General features: G+C 65.9%; 2 protein-coding genes across 8 annotated transcripts in view; both read left to right on the top strand.

Annotated features, from left to right (window-relative positions):
* The window catches only part of HTT (huntingtin), a 122579-nt gene extending 117120 nt beyond the window's left edge, over positions 1–5459 (top strand). For all 7 annotated transcript variants that reach the window (XM_069594839.1, XM_069594838.1, XM_069594836.1 and 4 more), the window contains 7 exons: positions 807–997; positions 1252–1366; positions 1476–1689; positions 1975–2080; positions 3532–3694; positions 3791–3951; positions 4711–5459. In XM_069594839.1, the coding sequence (XP_069450940.1) occupies positions 807–997; positions 1252–1366; positions 1476–1689; positions 1975–2080; positions 3532–3694; positions 3791–3951; positions 4711–4924 (1164 nt within the window). In that variant the 3' untranslated portion in view covers positions 4925–5459. The remainder of the gene's footprint in view (positions 1–806; positions 998–1251; positions 1367–1475; positions 1690–1974; positions 2081–3531; positions 3695–3790; positions 3952–4710) is intronic.
* Positions 4359–20178, top strand: MSANTD1 (Myb/SANT DNA binding domain containing 1). The gene is made up of 5 exons (XM_069594841.1): positions 4359–4464; positions 9372–9457; positions 13977–14241; positions 17679–17954; positions 19419–20178. The coding sequence occupies exons 2-5, from the start codon at positions 9442–9444 to the stop codon at positions 19657–19659; spliced, it is 798 nt and encodes a 265-aa protein (XP_069450942.1). The 5' UTR covers positions 4359–4464; positions 9372–9441; the 3' UTR covers positions 19660–20178.
* Positions 20179–20388: the final 210 nt, after the last annotated feature.

The raw sequence follows: 20388 nt of genomic DNA, 5'->3' as shown, positions 1-20388 counted from the left end.
GGCCCAAGTGTGGCCCCTGGGTGTGTTGTGGGAGGTGGGGTCCTTTTGTCTCTGTGGGAAGTTTAGCTGCTGGGCTCATTCTCCTGGTAATTGTGCTCAGGCCTGAATCCCCAGGGCTAAAGCTGTGTTGTCTGTAAATGGAATGAGTAATGCTTTCAAGTAGAGACTTAGACAGATCAGCCTGGGGTGAACCCCTGCTGGTGGGGAGGCCAGCAGGGGTTCCCCCAAGGACAGGGACGCCACCGCTCAGGGACCCTCTCCTATGTGGCTGTACCCACGCAGCCCAGCCGCAGAGTTCTCAAGCTCTGCTTTTCTCCAGACTCCCCAGGTTGTGAAAGCTGCCCCCGTGGGCTCTGCTGGTCGCTGGTGGCTTTGGGTGTGGGCGGGAGGAGGGGAGTCCTCTGCAGTGTGGGCTTGGAGGGGACCATAGGGCAGAGTTCCTGGGGGCTAAGGGGTAGTCAGGCAGCCTCTGAGGCTTTTGCAGAGTGAGACAAGGCCCTCGGCCAGCACTGGTGACTTGTCCCTGGGCGGGGTGGTCTGTCCCCAGGGACGTCCGTCTCAGACTCTGAGCTGGGGCTCTTCCCAGGGCCGGCCTCGTGGGCCCCTGTGTCACTCACACACTGAACTCCAGCCCCAGGAGAAGAGCGCGGGCGCCGCCCGGAGGCGCAGGGAGCCCCCACCCGTGGGGGTGCTGGGGCCCCCGCGACACCCCAGCCCAATACGCAGGCCCCCGCAGCGTGAGGCCACCCTCCTGGGCCTCCCCTGGGATGTGGGCCTGGTCCAGCCCACCGTGTGCTTGTGCCCAGGACAAGGCCGTGGCGGAACCAGTCAGCCGGCTGCTGGAGAGCGCGCTCCGGAGCAGCCACCTGCCCAGCACGATGGGCGCCCTGCACGGCGTCCTGTATGTGCTGGAGTGCGACCTCCTGGATGACACGGCCAAGCAGCTCATCCCCGTCGTCAGCGACTACCTCCTCTCCAGCCTCCAGGGCAGAGCCCAGTGAGTGGGCGCGGCCGGCCTCCCACCACGATCTCCCGGGTTCTTCCGCCGGGGCGGGGGCGGGGCGCCTGTGAGAAGCGCACACACCGGTTCAGCGTGCGCAGCAGACCCCGGCCGATGCGCCAGCGGGGGCCCACGGGGGCGCCCTCCTCACAGGGGCGCTGGCTGGGGCCCCTGAGATGGGAGGGCAGCGCGGTGCCGGCCGGCAGCACGGTGGCCGTGTGCCCTCATCTGGGCCAACGCCTCGGTTTCAGCTGCGTGAACGTGCATAGCCAGCAGCACGTGCTGGTGATGTGTGCCACGGCCTTCTACCTGATCGAGAACTACCCGCTGGACGTGGGGCCGGAGTTCTCGGCCTCCATCATACAGGTGAGCCGGCCTGGCCTGGGCTGCGCCCGGCGACTGCTCCCACCTGGGAGGAGGCGGGCGGCCAGAGGCCCACAGCAGCCTTTTGACCCAGAAGCCCTCCCTCGCGCAGATGTGTGGGGTGATGCTGTCTGGAAGCGAGGAGGCCACCCCGTCCGTCGTCTACCACTGTGTCCTGCGGGGCTTGGAGCGCCTCCTGCTCTCCGAGCAGCTCTCCCGGCTGGACGCAGAGTCCCTGGTCAAGCTGAGCGTGGACCGGGTGAACGTGCACAGCCCGCACCGCTCTATGGCGGCCCTGGGCCTCATGCTCACCTGCATGTACACAGGTGAGCCTGGCAACTGCGTGCCGCTGGGCGCCAGACGCAGGGGTTCTGCAGGGGCCTTCAGGCTGCGTGGGGTCAGAGCCCCGTCTGGGAGCAGGGGTCAGAGCCCCATCTGGGAGCAGCGCTCAGGCCGACCCCTGTGCCCTGTGTCTCGGCTGGGCCCTGCGGGCCCCCGCCCCCGTGTCAGACCATCAGTAGGAGTTCCGTAAACTCCTGTGTGAGCTCCAGGCCCCTTTAACAGAACCGTCCAGTTTTACAAACCAGCGGCACGAAACGGCTCTGTTCCAGGAAAGGAGAAAGTCAGTCCAGGCCGAGCCTCTGAGCCCAGCCCTGCTGCCCCTGACAGTGAGTCCGTGATCGTGGCCATGGAACGCGTGTCCGTCCTCTTTGACAGGTGAGCGCGAGCCCGCCTGCCCACAGCCGGGGGCGGCCTGCTCCCTGCCCGGGCCCCGGGCTCCGCGCCACCCCGGGCTCCGCGCCGCGGGCTGTCCTGGCACCCAGCGCCCAGGTTTTGACTCGGGTGGCCCCAGGGCTGTCCCAAGTGCTGGCCCGGGTCCTGATGGCGAGGGGCAGTGTGGCGGTGCCGGGGGCCTTTGAAGAGATGTCCTGGAGCGTGCTCGGGACGGAAGCGGCTGTCCAAGCTGCCGTTGTATAGAGAAGGGCCTGGGGGCCGCGCTAGAAGCGGCTCGGGAGGAGGCTGCGCTTGTGAAAAGGAGGCTGCTCTCACGACCCTGGGACAGCGTTAACCAGCAGGCAGCGTCCTTGAGAGCCTGTGACGACGGCCCGCCTCCACGTGTGTGCCCAGGTGTCCAGGACGGCTTGGGGCCCTCGTCCGGCCCTGCCCCGGGCCCCTCAGGCCGTGTCTGCGGCCTCGGGGAAGCTGGCTCTGCTCTGCGCGCCTCAGCTCTGGTCAGCTCGGGCAGCAGGCGGCCATCCGGGTGCCCACGTTGCGCGCACGCCACAGAGCCTTCTCCAGGCCCGCTCTGGCCAGAGAGCTGAGCGCGCACGCTGCGCCCACGTTGCCCGTTTCAGTGAGCGCCCACAGTCCCACGCTTACGCTCACCAAGCCTGGGGAGCAGGCAGGGCGCCCACGCTTAGCCCTGCCACGGGGGCTCACGCACCAGGCTTGCTGCGAGATGAGCGCGTCTGCCCGTGCAGGGCCGGCATTCAGCCTGGCCACGCTGTCACGCGTGGGGGACTCTGGGTCAACGGTGCTGACTCTCCCTTGCGGGTTTCATGCCTGTGGGTCACGGTTGGCATCTGCAGGCAGGTGGAGCGGGCACACCGGGCCGGTTTCCAGGTCCCTTCTGGTACTTTTCAGTCACACGCGCCTGTTTGATTGGTTCTGGGGGGCCCATCTCCACGGGCTCCAGAGTCTGCTGACGCGCAAGCCCCTCGTGTGTGCTTGTGCAGGGGCCCCGCTTCCGCACCCCCGAGGCCTGTGTGTACTCAGCTTCCTGCGGATGGGGCTTGCACGCAGAACACGCGGACATGGTGGGTCAGCAGAGGTGTGCTGATGGCCAGTAGCCTGCTGGCTGCCCCTTGGCCCTGGGAGGGCCCTGTGCCAGGGGCCAACCACGGGTCTGCTGAGGGCAGGCAGCTGGGGGCTCTGGGGCAGGGCTGGCACAGAGGGGGCTTGGCAGGGGCACTGACGGGTTCCAGGAGCACAGACATGCCTGAGGGCCTCACGAGGACGTGGGTCTGTCACGAGGGGCTGTGGCGTGCCGTGATGTCACCACCCCAGCCGTCTTTGCTGCTACTTCAGGATGCCAGCCGGTCAGGAGCCCCCGGGCTGGGGAGCACGGCGGACGGGCTCTGATCCAGGCTCCACCCCCCACCACACAGGATCCGGAAGGGGTTCCCCTGCGAAGCCCGCGTGGTGGCCCGCGTCCTCCCTCAGTTCCTGGACGACTTCTTCCCGCCCCAGGACGTCATGAACAAGGTCATCGGCGAGTTCCTGTCCAGCCAGCAGCCGTACCCGCAGCTCATGGCCACTGTCGTGTACCAGGTGAGGGGCCGGGGCGGGGCGCCTGGGCGGGCGCCGGGCCCCCAGCTCCCCCCAGCTGGTGCTGACGGGGCGGCCTCGCCCGCGGCCTCCGCGCAGGTGTTCCAGGCGCTGCACAGCGCGGGGCAGTCGTCCACGGTGCGGGACTGGGTCATGCTGTCGCTCTCCAACTTCACGCAGCGGAGCCCGGTCGCTATGGCCACGTGGAGCCTCTCCTGCTTCTTCGTCAGCGCTTCCACCAGCCCGTGGGTCTCTGCGATGTATCCTTGCCTGGTCCTGGGCCCCGGACGGCCCTGCCGTCCCGTCAGCATCCTGGTTGACATTTGCGTCAGCGTTTTGGGAACCCAAGTTCTGTAGGAAGCCCAGGTGTCAGGGTGACGCTTCCCTTAAGCCCCAAGAGAGTGAGGCACGAACCAGGAAACAGGATCCCGTGTGTTCCCTGCTCTGAGCGGGGCTCCGGGGGGGTCCGCGGGGAGGGGAGGCCCCCAGAGGACCCCCTGTGTCTGCCTGCGGGTCCGTGCAGCTGGGCGGGCCACTGTGCTGCTTCTCAATAGCCCTTGTCACGTGCCGTGTATCATCCTCCTGGGCAAACGCTGGAGTCAGTGAAGATCCAGTTCCCGCCCCCGACACGCTGGCTGCCAAAAGGGGACGGCCCCTCCCTTCAGCCTTCCCCAGACAGACCGCAGAGCCTCGGAGCAGACGGCTGTCCCGGCGCTGGGAGCAGCCCGGGCGGGCAGCATGGCTCTGTGCTGGGTGTGCAGGAGCCCGGCCAGGTAAGCCCTGTGCAAGGGGCAGCCCCATGGGGCGGGGGCTCCGGCTGGAGGGCCCAGACCCAGGCGTGAGGCAGCTGCCACCCAGCCCTGGGCCGCTGCTTTTGTAGCTTTGGGGAGCCCCTCGGCGCCCCTTGCTGTCCGCAGGCCTGTGTCGGGGCCGGAGCCCTGGGGGAGGCAGGAACCCCCTGGAGCACAGGAGCAGGCCTCCCCGAGCTTGCCACCTTGTGCCCTTAACTGGCTGGCCAGCCTCCCACACGTCGTGAGCAGGATGGGCAAGCTGGAGCAGGTGGACGTGAACCTCTTCTGCCTGGTGGCTGCAGACTTCTACCGACACCAGATAGAGGAGGAGCTCGACCGCAGGGCCTTCCAGTCTGTGTTCGAGGTGGTCGCCGTGCCCGGAAACCCATACCACCACCTGTTGGCTTGTCTGCGGAGCGTCCACAAGGCCGCCACATGCTGAGTGCCCATGCAGGTGGCGACGAGGTGGCCCCTGGACCGCGGGGCCCAGCCTGTGCCAGGCAGTGGGCGGCACGGGCTTCTCTCCGGGGAGCCAGGGGGCGGGTGTCCTGCCGTGTGGTGGCGAGGCTGCGCGCAGGGCACACGCAGTAGCCTTTGGGGTTGAGCCTGAGTCCTCGCGGGGCGGGAGCTGGTTGTGGCAGGCCTCGAGCTGGAGCTGGTATGAGAGCCAGCCGCCGGCTGTTTACGTCCTCCTCCTGCCCAGCTCTCGGCAGTCACCAGGTCCCAGCTGCTCCCGCCTGGGGGCCAGGATTCCTCTGCTCTTGCTGGCGAGCCATCAGCCCTCTGCTGTCCCGCAGGCGGGAGGGGACGCCACGGGCTCCGAGGCGCGGGGTCCTGGGGTGTTTCGGGCTCCCGCAGGGCGCGCATGCCGGGTCTGGCCAGGCGGCGGGCTGGGAGCGCGACAGTGCGCTGTCCTCCCCGTGTCTGTCTTCTCAGGATTTAAAGTTTAATTCTATCAGTAAAGAGATTAATTTTAAGGTGGCTTTCTACGCCCGTGTAGTCTGTGCATTGCCAGGTTAGTGCTGCATGTCACGGCCTCTGAGCAGGTGGACCAGGTCTGTCCCCCACCCACCGCGGGGCGGGCTGGCTGGCAGCCCCTCGTTTGGGGTTCAGGGCTGTGTGCTGCTGTCCTGTCAGGAGCCAGCTGAGGGCGGGGAAGGTGCGGCCTGGCTGTCCTGGTTGTGAGCTCAGGTGCGTCCGGTTGGGCGTCTCCTCGGCAAGCGGGGCTGACCTGCAGCTGTCGCCCAGGGTCTAGGGGGAGGCCTCAGGTGCCCCTCACGCCTGTCCCTGCGACACACCGCCCGCTGCACACGCCTCCTACGGGTGCGGGCCCCAGCCCCCACCCCCAGAGCCAGGCAGTTAGAGACCAGCCAGGGTCAGAGTGTGCAGGGAGCCCCTCAGAGCTGCCCTTGGCACCGGACGCCCCCGCAGAGGGCCCAGCGGTGTGAGCGGTGGACACGGGTCAGAAGTCGGAGCCGGGGCCTTGAGGGCGGGGCTCTGGCTCCGCAGGAGAAGTGACGTCCCCGCCCTCCTGCCTCTCACTTGGGCTCACCCTCGCCTTGGCAGGCACAAGCTGCTGGAGTGACCGTGAGCACGGAAGGTTCTGGAACTGCTGCCCTACCCCAGGGTCCCTTCAGCAGCTCCGAGGTGGGCGTGCCGTGGGCCCGTGTTGTCCGCGCTTAGGTGTTTGCACTTGTTAGAGACCACACTGAGTGTGAAGCCGGGGGCCGGTCCCCTTCAGAGTCCGCGCGCTGCGCACAGCTGTTCGAGGGCCCGCCCTGTGCCCCACGTGACCGTCAGCACTCAGCTAGGGGCTGCAGCCAGCTCTGGCCATCGGTGCCACCCAGAGACCCACTGGCGTGCGCCCAGGGCGGGCGCCAGTGCTCGGGGAGGTCGTTGCCCGCGGAGGAGGGGACACGTGTGGGGCCATGCACCTGAGTCTCCATCGGGGCCTCTGAGGGCGGCCGACAGGTCTCTACAGAAGCCGACCTTTCTCAGACCCGCCCCACGGGGTCGTCCACGTGGCTGAGTCGTCTGAGGGTGGGGTGGGGTCATTGCTCATCAAAGTGCCCCTGAGGAGATGGGCCCCCTCATCAGCTGTCTGCGGAGGGGACTGCACTAAAGTCTGTGTCCGGCAGCAGTCACCTTGCCACCCCAGACGGTGTTGAAAGGGTCGTTGGGGGCGGCGAGGACACAGGGAAGATCTGAGCGGAACCAGGGTGGCTGGCGGGCGAGGTGCCAGTGCCTCTTACCCTGTGTGTCCTGTTGTGGCCCCGCTGAGCCGGGCAGGGGAAGGGCATTTCCAGGTGCCCTTCCCCGCTGTGCCCTCGCCCTCCTGCAGCACACGCGTCCTCTCGGGAGGCGAGGATGGCACTTGGGCTCCCTGGGCCCGCAGCATGTCGCACCCAGCCCCCCTTGTGGCCGGGTATCACTGCCGAGCCTGGGGGTGCAGACCGCTCACCGCGCGGGTTAGTGGAGCTGCCCGCAGCCATCTTGGGGAAGCCCCTCCGGGCCGTGCAGCGCGGTAACTCTTGTGTGGTTTGGAGGAGTACACTTGCTCCCTCTCGGTGCCATGGGCGTCTCTTCCTGGCGTGCGACCTCGCTTTGCCTTTTGTCCTAGCCAGGGTGATGCTTGGTCCTGCACGCTGGAGTGACAGCGGGGGTGCAAGAACCACCTTGAAGGTCACTGACGCTCCCCAGAGAGCTTGGGGTGGCCGCACCTGGAGGGGACTGCCCCCCACTGCCTGGTGCCGCAGGCCTGGGCTCAGCGGGGAGCCGGGGAGCGGGGCTCAGGCGGGGGTGGCCACAGCAGGGCGTGTGTGTCTGGCGCTAGATTGGTCGTGCTGCCGAAGGAGCCCCTCGCCCCCGACGGTCGCTGCAGCTGCCCTGCAGCAGCCGGGTGGCCGCTGGCCTGGAGGACTGGAGCGTCACAGACCTGCCGCGGGGGGTTGGGCTCTGAGCACGCTCCACGGCTGCCCGTCCTCCAGCGGGATTGGAACTCACACTGTGCACACACCGGGTACCCACAGGGCTGTGATGGGTACATCCCGGAGCCTGGCCTAGGCTTGTCTGTGAGAAGAGAGCGAAGGTTTGACATGAGATGTATATTTTAATTTTTTAAACTGCTACGAATACTGTACATATGAATTAAAAGAAAACACAAGGTAAATTGCCGTGTGAGGCCTGCTTTGCTTATGGGGAAACTTGCCCCCACAGGGGGCGGCAGACCACACCAGCAGGAGCCCCGCGCCGTGGGACCCAGGTGCCGGGCATTGCGGGGACGGGGGCGGCCCCCCGCCAGTGCCCGAGGCTGCAGAGGCTGTGGTGGTCACGTCTAATCCCCGTGGGGGCCGTGCAGTTTCACCCCAGGCCCCAGTTTGGAGGGGTGGTCACGGCGGGCACAGGTCCTGGGGGCTCACACAGGGCCCATGACCTGACCTTGGAGGCCCTCATGGCCCCGCTGCCCCTTTCACCTCACTGGCCACAGGCCCCCATGCCCCGGGACCGAGTGGTGAGGCTGCCCCGTCCATCTGAGGTGGTATGTTCTGCCCGCTGGAAATGCCAGCTCCTCCAGGAATCCTCTCCACTCAGCTGTGTGGGCGCTGGCTCTCCCAGCCCCTCTTGGGGAGCCCAGCCATGCGGGGTTACACCTCTCTGTGCCGTGGTGCTTGCCCATCCACCTGTGGAGGCAGAGACCCTGGGCAGTGGGCTGCCCAGGGCGGGTGCTCCACAGAGTCTGCTGAAGGCTTTCCAGGTCCCAGGGTGTTGGCGGGAGTGGGCAGCCCCCAGCCTGACCACAGCGGGTGCCCAGAGAGACGGACGGCGGGCTTAGGAAGCCTGGCCTCTGCCCCGGTCATGGCACATGTGGGCGCTGCCCTCGTGGTGCTGTGGGAACCTACTCGGAGAGGGTCTGGCTGCCGGTTCCAGTGGCCAGGCTGCGCGGGGGTGTGTGCACCCACTGCGTGTGGGAAGAGGTCAGCTCGCCTCCCCAGGCCCGTCTCACCTAACACGCTCCAGGCCTCAGCAGCCTCCCCTTTGGGAGGGACCGAGTGCTCCCTGCCCGCCGTGGTCCAGGCGAGGCGCCCATGCCCTGACCTCCATGTTTAGACGAAGGCCGGAGACGCCCTGGAAGGAACCAACAGTGTCCCACTCACCCTCCAGCCGCCCAGCACAGGTGCCCTCGGTAGAGGGCAGCTTACCCCCTGCTTCCTGACCTGAACCTGCAAGCCCTCTGGGCCCAGGGATTCTTGGTCCAGCCTCGACCCTCAGGGCGGCCCAGGCGCCACTGGACGGGGCCTCCTGCAAGGGCCCCGCGGGCACAGAGGTGGGCTGGCTTTGTGGAGTCACCACCCGGGTACGGTCCCCACATCACGCCCACATCCTCTGGGGCAAGCGTTGCCAAGCCTCCATGCCAAGCTGTGAGCAGATGAACCGCCGGCCAGGCCTACACTCATCCTGGCCTTGGGGCACTCAGGGCAGGGGCGGCCCAGTGTGGTAGAGCCGTCGACTCGGGGTCGGGCATGCCCGCTGAGGACCAAGAGTTAAGGGTCTGGGCTCCCGTGGGGAGAGGACAGTGCTGCCAGGCTGGTCACTGTGCCCAGCAGAGCCCACCCTCCCGCTCCGCTCGCCTCCAGCCTGGACCCACCTCCACGCTCCCTGTGCTCTCTGGCCTCTGCCCAGCCGGGGGTCTTAGGCTGCTGTGAGGACTCCCGCCTCCTGGGATGCGCCCGGCTCCCCACCATCGGCCCCCGGGGAGGTGCTAGAGGCCCCTGAGGGATGCCCTTCCTGCCTTGGGTCCCCGCATGGCCAGGCAGAGGCCTGGAGGGCACCGGCCTCCCCTGCGTGCCTGGGCCCCTCCCGCTGAGGCCTGACCGCCCTTCTCTCCGCAGGTGCCGACGGACGCCCGGCCCCAGGCCCTCTGCCTTCTGGGCACGCAGAGCCTGAGGGTCCCCACAGGCCATGCAGCTGTGCCAAGGTACGCAGTCCCCATCCAGCCCCGCCAAGGGCAGACAGGGCCTTCCCACGGGCCGCCAGGAGCTTGGCTTGCTTCTATCTCCCCCTGGCTCTGTCTTGTCCTTGGAGGCCAAAGCGAGCGCCCCCCTGCCCCACACCCGAGGCTCTCCAGCACCCCTGAAACCTCAGCGGAGATGCTGGAGCCCAGCCATTTACCCTGCCTCTGCGGGACCCGTCTGCTGGGGCCCAGCAGGGGGTGGTCACCCGGCCCAGCACACCAGCCTGCACACCAGCAGCGCTGCCCCAGGCCCACAGCCGCCCCTGCAGAGGCACTGGGGCCTGTTGCCCTGGGACTGCCCAAGCTGGGCACCTAGGGCGGCAGCGCCTCCTGACGACCACTCCGCAGCCCACACTGGGCCAGTACGCCAGCCTGTGCCCTCTCCAAGTACCCCGAGGAGGTGGGGGCAGGGAGGGGCCCAGGAGCTGCAGCAGTGCCCCCTGCACCGGCCCATGTCCAGTGGGGTCACCTGTCCAGACAGGTGTTGGTGAGGGCAGGGCTGGAGGTGGCCTGAGCAAGTCGTGTCTGTAGCTGGCTGAGCCAGGTTGAAACCCTGAGCTTGGCCTGCCTCCTCTCGGAGCCCCACCTGGGCGCTGGGGGTTGCTGTGAGGCAGACCCACTCGGCTCTGGAGGTCGGGGTTGAGGGAACATCCACCTGGAGGACAGTCAGGGCTACCCCAGGCTCTGGGGGCAGAGAGTCAGCTCTCAGGCCACCTGGTAGGTTAAATCCTTTGCCTAAGAGGGGCTTGGGGAGGACTTCCTGGAGGAGGTGGGCCTTCTCATCCCTCACGCACTCTGCAAACACTACTTACTGAGTGTGCCAGGTACCCGGTCAAGGGGCATAGCAGCTGTCAGCCTTCCTGGGAGGTGCTATGTGGCCAGGCAGGGGTGTCCCCAGGCAACCTCAGAAGCCACAACAGGGAGGGGCTTCCACCAGGAGCTGAGGGCAGGGCCAGGTGCTGACCCAGGATGCCCTGCTGCCTTCTGCCTCTGCACCCCAAGTTCCGACTGCAGGGAGGAGAGAGCCGCAGCCGGCCCACCCCATTCTGAGCCCTCCCCTCCTTCCAGCTGGGCTTCCAGAGGGCTTACCCCCTCTCTCGGGGTAAGAGGCAAGCTCTGGACACGTGGAGGTGCAGGGTGAGGGCACCTGGCCAGAGCCTCAGGGACCGCCCCCCAAGCCCGTCACCCCTTTCCACCCCCGGCCCTGGCCCCAGGCTCGGTTTCCCTGTCCTGGGCGGCTCAGGCCCTGAGGAAGGCCCTCTGTGCCTGGGGAGGTTTTCAGCTTGCACTCTGTGAGCCCTTCCCCCAAGTTCAACCCACCCCCCACAGAACCCCGCAGATCTGGGGGGCTCACAGCACACTGGCCGGGGGGCAGGGCAGGGGCTCTGTGTGGCTGTCACAGCCCGGCCAGCAGGTGTGAGGTGGACCTTGGGACTGAGCCTCAGTTGACTGCTGGCGGAGGCCTGAGGAGGGGCTGCCCAGGCCACTTTGTCCAGGGTCGCACTCGGGGGCCTCCCCAGGCCCCCAGGGATCAATGGTAGCGTTCACCCAGGCAGCAGCATGTGCCCTGGGTTGTGAGCCCCCGCCCAGGACCGTGGGCAGAGGAGGCCTGACGTGTCCTTCCCAGGGAACACAGGTCAGACCCAGCGCCGAGCCAGCCTGCCTGGGTTCAGAGCCCAGCTTGGCCCCTTGCCCACAGGGTGACCTCACCTCTGTCCCTCAGGCTGTTTATCTGCAGAATGGGACTAACAGCAGCGCCAGCCTCCCTCACAAGAGTGCCATGAGGGTCAAAGCTGACAACAGACACGCTGCGCTTAGAACAGGGCCCAGGAGCCAGCGAGCTCGAGTTCTTAAGACTGTTGCCTTTGCAAGCATTAACCCAGGGTCACACGGCTGGAGGGCAGACAGGAAACGGCGGCTCGAGGGAGGCTCAGTTTGCAGGAGGGAGAGCGGGAGGAAGGACCAAAGGAGAGCAGGACGACTTCAGAGAGAAGGTGTTGCCAGAACGGGCCGTGGAGAAAGAACAAGAGTTTGCCAGGAAGCCTGAAGGCAAAATCCAGGCGACCTACTGGGGAGGTACAGGAGTTACTCGAGATCAGTCTTTTCAGAGTTCATACCTTTACTCAGCAAGGCTTCACCAAGCCCTTTTCTGTGGGGTCCTGGGGGTACAGGGAGCGCCCCTCCCAGCCCCGTGCACAAGGCAGGTCTGGGTGCAGGTGTTCCGGCTGCAGGACGGGTGGGAATACGCTGTTGCCAAAATCTCGGCGCTCTGTGCACCAGTGCCAAACAAACATGGAGACAGTGGCTTTACTTTGCCAGGCAAAGCCAGTGAGACAAGAGGCAGGGGGCAGGGCACACCCTCTGAAAGGGTGGCACAGCCCAAGGACACAACATAAGCTGGTTAGACTCCAGTGGGTCCAAGATGGCAGACAGGTCAACTTCAGCTAGACCCTGGTCCTCTGTCCACTCTCACTGAAACACATCAGCGAGCGAAACAACACACCCAGAGGCGCCGTGGCAGCCCCAAGGCTGGCCATCAGAGGCCGAAAAGCGGGCAGCGGCCCAGCGGCTGGAGATGTCCACCGCGTCCCCAGAACAGTGGGAACAGCCCTCCCGCTCACTAGCCTGTGAGGATGAGACGGCACGATGCCTCACCAACTCAATGGACCTGAGTCTGAGCAAGCTCTGGGAGTTGGTGATGGACAGGGAGGCCCACCGTGCTGCAGTCCATGGGCCTGCAAAGAGTCGGACACGACTGAGCGACTGAACATTAGCCTGTGAAATTACCCAGCTCATACAAAACACAAGTGAAAGTGCTGGTCGCTCGGTCGTGCCTGACTTGGCGACCCCAAGGACTGTGGCCCGCCAGACTCTTCTGTCCATGGGATTCTCCAGGCAAGAATGCTGGAGTCGGTTGCCATTTCCTTCTCCAGGGGACCTTCCCAACTCAGGAAAAGCTAACCACACAACCTTGCGAGGCTGCACTTGCCCTCTGTGTCAGCCCACACTCTGTCTGTGGAGTGTTTCTCTCTGAATCAATCCGCTTCTACCCTGTCACTTTGTCGCTGAATTCTTTCTGTGACAAGACATCAGAGACCTCAGCTTCATGAAGACCTGACAGCAGGTCTGCGGCCTCGGCTGGCAGACCACGCGTTTTGGCTGAGTTCGAGTCCTGGCCACTTGGGTTTGAGTCTCCAGCAGGGTTTTGGCCAGGTGCACGTTCCCAGCCACGTGGGTTTAAGCCCCACACTGAAGTCAGCGGTTTCACCAGCACCTCAAGGGCTGTGCCCCACCCCCTGGTGAGGAGGGAGAGGTTATAGTCGGGTCTGTGATAAGGGCCAAGGCAGTAGCAAGTCTTCGTTTCTGCTGCTGCGAGTTTTCCAAAAGGTGGGGTTGCTGACGGGCTCAGGGTGTGTGCAGGGTCTCAGGTGGTCTGTCTCCTGCTCATCTTGACGGGCCTGTCCCTCCTCCTCCGATCAGCAACCGCTCTGCTCTCCGAAACGCGGAGCAGGCCACGGAGGCCAGAGTCTTGTCCATAAGGCATGGGGGACAAAAAGGCTTCCGTGCCTGGGAGCCCCACGGGGCCCTGCTGTTCATTGGCACTGTCTGCTCCCAGCTACCTTGTGCCTCGGGCTGTGCGCTGGCTCCTCGGCCCATGCCAAGTCACCCAGGCTGCAGGTCACCCAGGCCACCATGTCACCCAGGCCGGCAGCCATGCCCCTTGAGGACGGGAAGAGGTGGACGGTGATCAAGCCAGGGGTCTGCCGCAGCTGCTGGTTCCTAGCCTGGTGGTGGTGGCGTTTGTATTGAGTGTGAGCCAGAGGATGGCCGTGCGTGGGGCATGTGGGCGGGTGGGCATTGCACACGCGTGTCTCTGCAGGTTCCCAAGCGTGTGTTCCCGTGCCAGCCTCCTGTCTGTCCGTCTGTCCCTCCTACCCCTCTGTCCTCCCGTCTCTCCTCCTCTGGGTCTCCCTCTCTTTCGCCTCTCATTCCGTTGCACCCCAGCCCCCCATCTTGGGCCCTCCCTGAGCCCCTGACAGTGTGAGCCGGGGGCGGGGGGGGCAGATGGAGGCCAGGACTGCTGCCTGGATCCTGCCTGGCCACCCGAGCCCAGTCTTCCCAGCGGAGGGGCCTCACTCGGTGGCCCTGGGCCGGCCAGGCTGGGGTTGGGAGGCAGGGCCGGGCGCCTGGGCCGCCGGTTCTGGGCCTGGCCTGCTCGCTGAGTATTGATGGCCCGTCAGGGCGGCCCTGATTCCTGCGCTTTCAGTTAAAAGGTTTCTGTTGTTGTAGCTTATGCAGTTGCTCTGTTGCTATGGAAACGTGACATCAAAATGACGTTTCCCGTTTAAAAGCTTTTAACTAAATTCCTGCCTGTCAGATGTAGGCCCCATTTTGAGCGAGGAGCTGCCTTCCAGGAGCGGGGCTCCCGCCGCGGTGTGCAGGCCCCGGCGGCCCGCCCCAAGCGTGCTCTTTAACCCCGCAGGTGCCCCGGGCATGGCCACGGCAGAGGTGCCCGGCTACCTCGTGTCCCCGCAGGCTGAGAAGCACCGGCGGGCCCGCAACTGGACGGACGCCGAGATGCGCGGCCTCATGCTCGTCTGGGAGGAGTTCTTCGACGAGCTGAAGCAGACCAAGCGCAACGCCAAGGTGTACGAGAAGATGGCCAGCAAGCTTCTGGAGATGACGGGCGAGCGCCGGCTGGGCGAGGAGATCAAGATCAAGATCACCAACATGACCTTCCAGTACAGGTAGGCCCACGGGCAGCGGGCGGTAGGGGGCCTTCTGGGTGATGGTGGCGTGGGTGGGGGGGAGTCCCGGCTTTGTGTAGGCAAGAGGGGACCTGTGGGCCCCGTGGAGCGGGGCACGGGGAGACCCCCAAGGCCCCGCAGGGTGGAGGATACTGCTGGCGGCCAGGGGCGGGAAACCCGAGGCTGGGCCACTAGGCCCCTGAGCCTGCAGTCGGCTGTCTCCAGCGTCCACTGAGCCCACTGTGGGCGCAGCACTGGCCTCAGGGCTGGGGAGAGGGTGTGGAGGCCCTGAGCACCCAGGAGGGTCGGCGCCTCTGCCCCCTCCCCGCCTCGCACTGGGCCCCTGCCCTGGCTGCCTCGGGAGGGGCTAGGTCACGGCTAGGCACGTGGCTCGGGCAGGGGCAGCTCCAGGGCGGGCCTGTGTGCCCTGCACCTCAGAGGGCGGGGCCAGGTTTATCTGCCCGGGGTCTGGGGAGGAGAAGGTCGTGGGCGGGTGAGAGGTCACGGGTGGAGGGGGTCACGGGCGGGGTGAAGGTAGAATAGGAGCTGAGCTGCAGGCGGAGAAGCATAGAGAGTGGGCCCTGTGGGCGGGCTGGGCCCACGCAGCCCCCAGGAGCCTGTCCATGTTGGGAGGCTGCCGTCGCAGGAGGACACATGAGGACCCCGTGGTCCCAGCCCAGGCCACCCCGGACAGGGGAGCAGAGGTTGGCCAGGGGTTGTGGACAGAGCCCTGCAGGTTGGCCTGGGCACCTTGAGCCACACTCTGTGGGTGAGAGGACCCCCCTCCCACCCCGCCCCTCCTGGCCTGTGGCTCCCGGCCCGCTGGGGCCTGGGGGTGTGCAGAGACTCCCAGGGCCCTGGACAACCGAAGGCTGCTTCAGTTGCATCAGTTTAACTTTCTCGGCCTTGGAGGAGCCGGTCCTGAGCCTGGCACATCCAGAGGCTCATTTCTGACCCGTAGCCCGGCCCCCAGCCAGGCCTTGGGGCAGAGCAGAGGTGGCTGGCCACTGGGGTAAAGGTGGGCCGAGGCTGAGCCGTGTGCCCCCCATCCCCCTCGCCACCAGCCCCGCGGCGCCTGGCAGGGAGAGGGCAGCAGGGCTGAGGCGGGTGGCTTTACGGCCTGCTGTCTGACTCCGTGACTCACGGCTCTGATTGGCGTCTGGCCGGGTTATTCATTATTTATCCTGAAAGCCGCCTCCTGAGCCCCAGGGAGGGATCCTCTTCCATTCCTGGAGGGGAGGTGGGCTGAGGCGGCCACAGGAGATAAGGGGGTGGCCGGCGGCGGGGTGGGGCCGCACGCACACAGCGCTTCACAGTTTATGAAGCACTTGTACGCAGCAGCAGCACCTCTCAGCTCCCGTCACTGACAGGGACACCAAGGCCCAGAGCAGGAGAGGGCTTCCCCAGGGGCTCAGTGGTGAAGAATCCGCCTGCCGTGCAGGAGATGTACGGTGCCGTGCAGGAGACATGGGTTTGGTCCCTGGGTCGGGAAGATCCCTTGGAGGAGGGTATGGCAGCCCACTCCAGTATTCTTGCCGGAAGAATCCCATGCACAGAGGAGCCTGGAGGCTACAGTCCATGGGGTCTCACAAAGAGTTGGACGAGACCGAAGAGACAGACCACGCAGGCACAGACGGCCTTACAGAGCGACACTCTGGCTGAGGGCTGGTTCTTTATCTCCCCCAGCACTCCCCTGACCCCCGCCACCCAGAGCTGCCCACAGCGGAGGCGGCAGTTATTTTTCATGAAAAGTTTTTTTAAAAAAAGAAAACAAAGCCAATCTTTATTTATTTATTCAATGCACCTCAGGCTTGTGGTATCTTAGTTCCTCGACCCAGGATCAAACCTGGGCACTCGTCTGTGGAATTGCAGAGTCCCAACCACAGGGCCCCCTGGGGATTCCGGGGACAGTTGCTATGAAGGTGGTTGGTGGAATTCCCTGGAGGTCCAGTGATTAGGACTCGATGCTCTCACTGCCAGGGGCCCAGGTTCAGTCCTGGCTGGGGAGTTCAGATCCCACCAGCTGCTCTGCGTGGCCAAAGTAGGAAAACAGATCGTCTGTGAAGGAAGCCTGGGGGGCCCTGGTTCAGGGGAGCGTGTTTTGCTGATGCGCTGTTCAGGGGCCCCCTGCAGTGGGGCAGGCCTTGTCTCGGGTGGGCAGAGCGGGACCTGGGGGCTTCCGGAAGTGCTGGAGGGGGACCCGGGACCCAGCACAGCCCTCCGCCCTCCTGCCCTCAGGGAAGTGGGGCAGCCCGTCCCGGCTCCCTGCTGAGGACCCCATGTCCCTCGGCCTCTGCCCCGAGTCGCACACCCCCACCAGGGCGATGCTTTCAGATGGTCAGCGCGTCTCCAGGGACCAGGGTGACCGGTGGCCACGCCCCGGCAGGGATTTGACCTCGGGGCACCCTGTTAGGAGAAAGGAGCCACTTTGCTGCGGGGGACCCTGTCACTCAGAGTCCTCCCCAGAGCCGGAGAAGCAAGGACAGGGAATGTGGAGGGGCTGCCAGTGGTGGCCGGGGCTCAGGACCCCGGGTTTCGGGAGGCAGAGAGCCCGCGCCCACCCCACTGTGGCCCCTTTGCTCGCTGGCAGGGGCCTGCACTGTGGCCCCATCTCCCCTTCCCTCACCTCCCAGGGGACAGCCGAGGCCCAGGGACCTCAGGGCCTGTCTGCAGGGGAGGGCAGGGCGCAGGGCCTGGGCGGGGCACGGGCCCACCATAGGCAGACAGCAGACCCTCGCTGGGGGCATCAGGCCCCGCCCCCCCTCCTGGTACCAAGAATGTCATCAGGACAGCTCGCTGTTGGCCAGGCACCGGGCATTGTCTGCTCCAGTCTTCCCAGCACAACTTGGATCATCCCCATTTTACTGACACGAGGCTCAGAGAGGTTAATGGACCTGCCCAGGCTCACACAGCGAAGCGGCGGAGACGAGCCGCAGACTCAGAGCCGCGACCACGAGGCCTGTGCTCGTCTCTCCTGAGCTCCTGCTCCGGGGCAGCGTCCTCAGGACACACTTGTGACCTGACCTCATTTTACGTTCTCGTTACACATTATATCACGTCTTACTCCTATGCTGGTATTATACCACATATGTTCTTATTAATGCTGACTGACTTATTAAAAAGCAGCGTTTGTTCATTGCAGAGAGTTTAGAAACTCCAGAAAAGCAAAGAGAGGACTTGTAGGGGCCAGCCTGACACTGGGGCCTGTGGGTCCTGCGACACCCACAGCAGCGTAGGGTCCCGAGCCCGACCTCTTTCTGACTCGGTCTCACCTGGCACACGTTTCCGGGGAGGCCTGTCTGGCTGGGAGTGGCCCACACCCGTGCCACGTGGCTCCCTGGGTCTGGCGCCCCCGAGCGCCCCTCTGCAGAGGGGCCGGGCGGGCAGGGCCAGGAGCAGCCGTTTCTCACCCTTGGCTCTTGTGTCTCTCGTTTCAGGAAATTAAAATGCATGACAGATAGCGATTCCGTCCCGCCCGACTGGCCCTATTACCTAGCCATTGATAGGATTCTGGCCAAGGCCCCCGAGTCCTGTGATGGCAAACTGCCGGACGGCCAGCAGCCGGGGCCCTCCACGTCCCAGACCGAGGCGTCCCTGTCGCCGTCTGCTAAGTCCACCCCTCTGTACTTACCGTATACCCAGTGCTCCTACGAAGGCCGCTTCCAGGACGACGGCTCCGACAGCTCCTCCAGCTTACTGTCCCTTAAGTTCAGGTGTGTGCGCGCCCCGCTCCTGCCCCACCGCCTGCCCCCGGGACGGGCCAGGCGGCCGTCCTGGCGGCGGCAGTCTCTGCCACCCAGGGCCGGCTGCAGAGGCCTGGGCGGCACACGCACCTCAGGGACAGGGCGGCCAGAGACAGGGAGGCAGGGGGGCCCGAGGCCCGGGCTGTCGTGTCCGCCGCCCAAGCGCGTCTCCTGCACCCTCACTGCTCAGCTGTGTGGAAAGTCTGTGATCTTTCTGGGCCTCAGTCTCTGTCTGTAAAATGGGGATAAATCAGGACCTTCTCTGGCGAAGGCTGGGAGTCAGAGGCGAGCCTCCTGCCCTTTCCTCGGTGTCTGGCTCTCGAGCTCCCCCACCCCAAGCAGACCATGCCCTGGGCCCCCCTTCTCCTTGGCCTTGCCAGGCTGGCTGGTCTCAAAACCAGGGAGGGGGCGTCAGGCTGAGCCTCCACAGTGTCCTTGGAGCCTGGCTGCAGTGGGCGCCCAGCCCCTCTTCCATCCATGGCATCCTGCCAGCCATGAGCTGACCCCACTTCAAGACACCCTCAGACAGGTGTGGTGTGGGGCTAGGGAGCCAGAGGAGGTCACGTTGGGCTGGGCTTTCACGGCTGAATAGGAGTTTGGCCAGTGGAGAAGAGGACAGGAAGAGTGTACATTTGTGCTTCGGTCCTGCCTCCCCCGAGCTCAGTCTCAAGCCTGTCAGATGGGCATGGGGTGAGGAAGGCATCTCGGGGGCCCCTCCTGTCTTGACACCCAGAATCTGAGGGCTGCTGCTCGGTTGTCCAGTGCCCCTTCCCTGGGGGGGGGAGTGGTTTCTCAGCGAAGACCCCCGACAGAATCGCCTTTGCTAGTGGCCGGGCTGGGGTGCAGGGGATCTGCCGCTGGCGGACAGTTGCTTCTGTGGGCTGAGCCTGCTTCCCAGACTGATGGCTGCCGGGTGCTGTGCCAGGCCGGGCCATGGGGCACCTCTCCCTCCAGAGTCCAGGCTCTGCTCTCTGCCCCCGAGGGTGACTGGGCCACAATCCTGCACGGAAGCAGAGGGCCTAGGCTGGGGACAGGCAGGGCCTGGGGGCGTCTGGCAGCTCCCTGCCATCCCTGGGGGCCCCACTCACAGCAGAGAGCTGGGCTGCCTTCAGCCCTGACCCTGGAAAGATTCCCGTCCTGGAGGGGAGCCTGGCCTCTACGGCCCCACCCTTGGCCTGCTGTCCCCGTCTCCTCACCCCCAGGCGTGCTGGCCCCTTCCAGGCTGCCAGGAGGCAGGGGTTCCCCCATCTGCCGGAGGCTGGCCAGAACTGGTGGTGTCTGCCCTGTAGGCCCTCCACCCAGCGTTTTCCTCGTCCCTCTCTGGGTGTCCACTCCCCCACTATGAGCGCCCCTTGCCCACCCAGCTCAGTGGGTGTGGGAATGCTGTCATGACAGGGAGGGCCCAGCCGTCCCCACATCGCACTGTCCTTCCAGGTCGGAGGAGCGGCCGGTGAAGAAGCGCAAGGGCCAAGGTGGCCACCTGCAGAGGAAGAAGCTGCGGCTGCTGGAGGCCCTGCTGGAGGAGCAGCGCCGGCTGAGCCGCGCCCTGGAGGAGACATGCCGCGAGGTGCGCCGCGCGCTGGACCAGCACAGCGTCCTGCAGGCCCAGAGCCTGCAGCTGCAAGAGCGAATGATGAGTCTGCTCGAGCGCATCATTGCCAAGTCCGGCGTCTAGGCCGCCTGGGCCCCGCCCCCAGCCTGGGCCCCGCCCCGGAACGGCCCCGCCTCTGGCCTGGGCCTCGCCACGGCCTCGCCACGCCCCCGCGGCCGCTCCCGGCCCCCACGGGCGGGGGCCCCCGGCGTAAAGCCCTTCCCTGGACACCAGGCCCAGGGACTCCGGGTCACGGCAGGGCGGCTCCCCAGTAAGAACGCCTGGAATCTACCCTCCGCTATTGTCAGTGTCGACGGTACTGGAAGCAGCTTTTGACGTTAACCGTGTGCTTTTCACAACTTCCTGGGAGCAGGGCTCATGGCTGGGCGTGGAGGGAGGCGCCGGCCGTGGGCAGGTGGAGGCGGCTCCGTGGCGGGTGTGCCCGCAGGTGCGCCCTCGCTGGACCTGCGTTGGCGGCGAGACCCCAGGGGGCCGCTCCGCCTCGATGGCCTTTTATCTACCACCCCACCCCCACTCCGAGATGTGGGGCCTCTGGACCCCCATTAGCAACAGCTCAATAAAAACGGTGATCCTGCCCATGCACCCCACCCTGTGCCATCTGTCAGCTCGGGACAGGTGGGAGAGCTGCTGACCTCAGGAGCTGACGCATGGCGGGGCAGGAAGCGACTGGGTGGAGGCGCAGACTAGCAGCAGATTGTGAAGGCGCTGGGAGGGCAGAGCTGCCTCCAGGGCCCGGAGGGCTGGACACACAGCTGGGGCCCCAGAGAGCCGACAGCCACCCCAGGGGGAGAT

This window comes from Ovis canadensis, chromosome 6 (genome assembly GCF_042477335.2).
Source record: "Ovis canadensis isolate MfBH-ARS-UI-01 breed Bighorn chromosome 6, ARS-UI_OviCan_v2, whole genome shotgun sequence".
NCBI lineage: Eukaryota > Metazoa > Chordata > Mammalia > Artiodactyla > Bovidae > Ovis > Ovis canadensis.
Note: the sequence above shows the minus strand (reverse complement) of the source record. Positions and strands in the feature narration are given on the sequence as shown.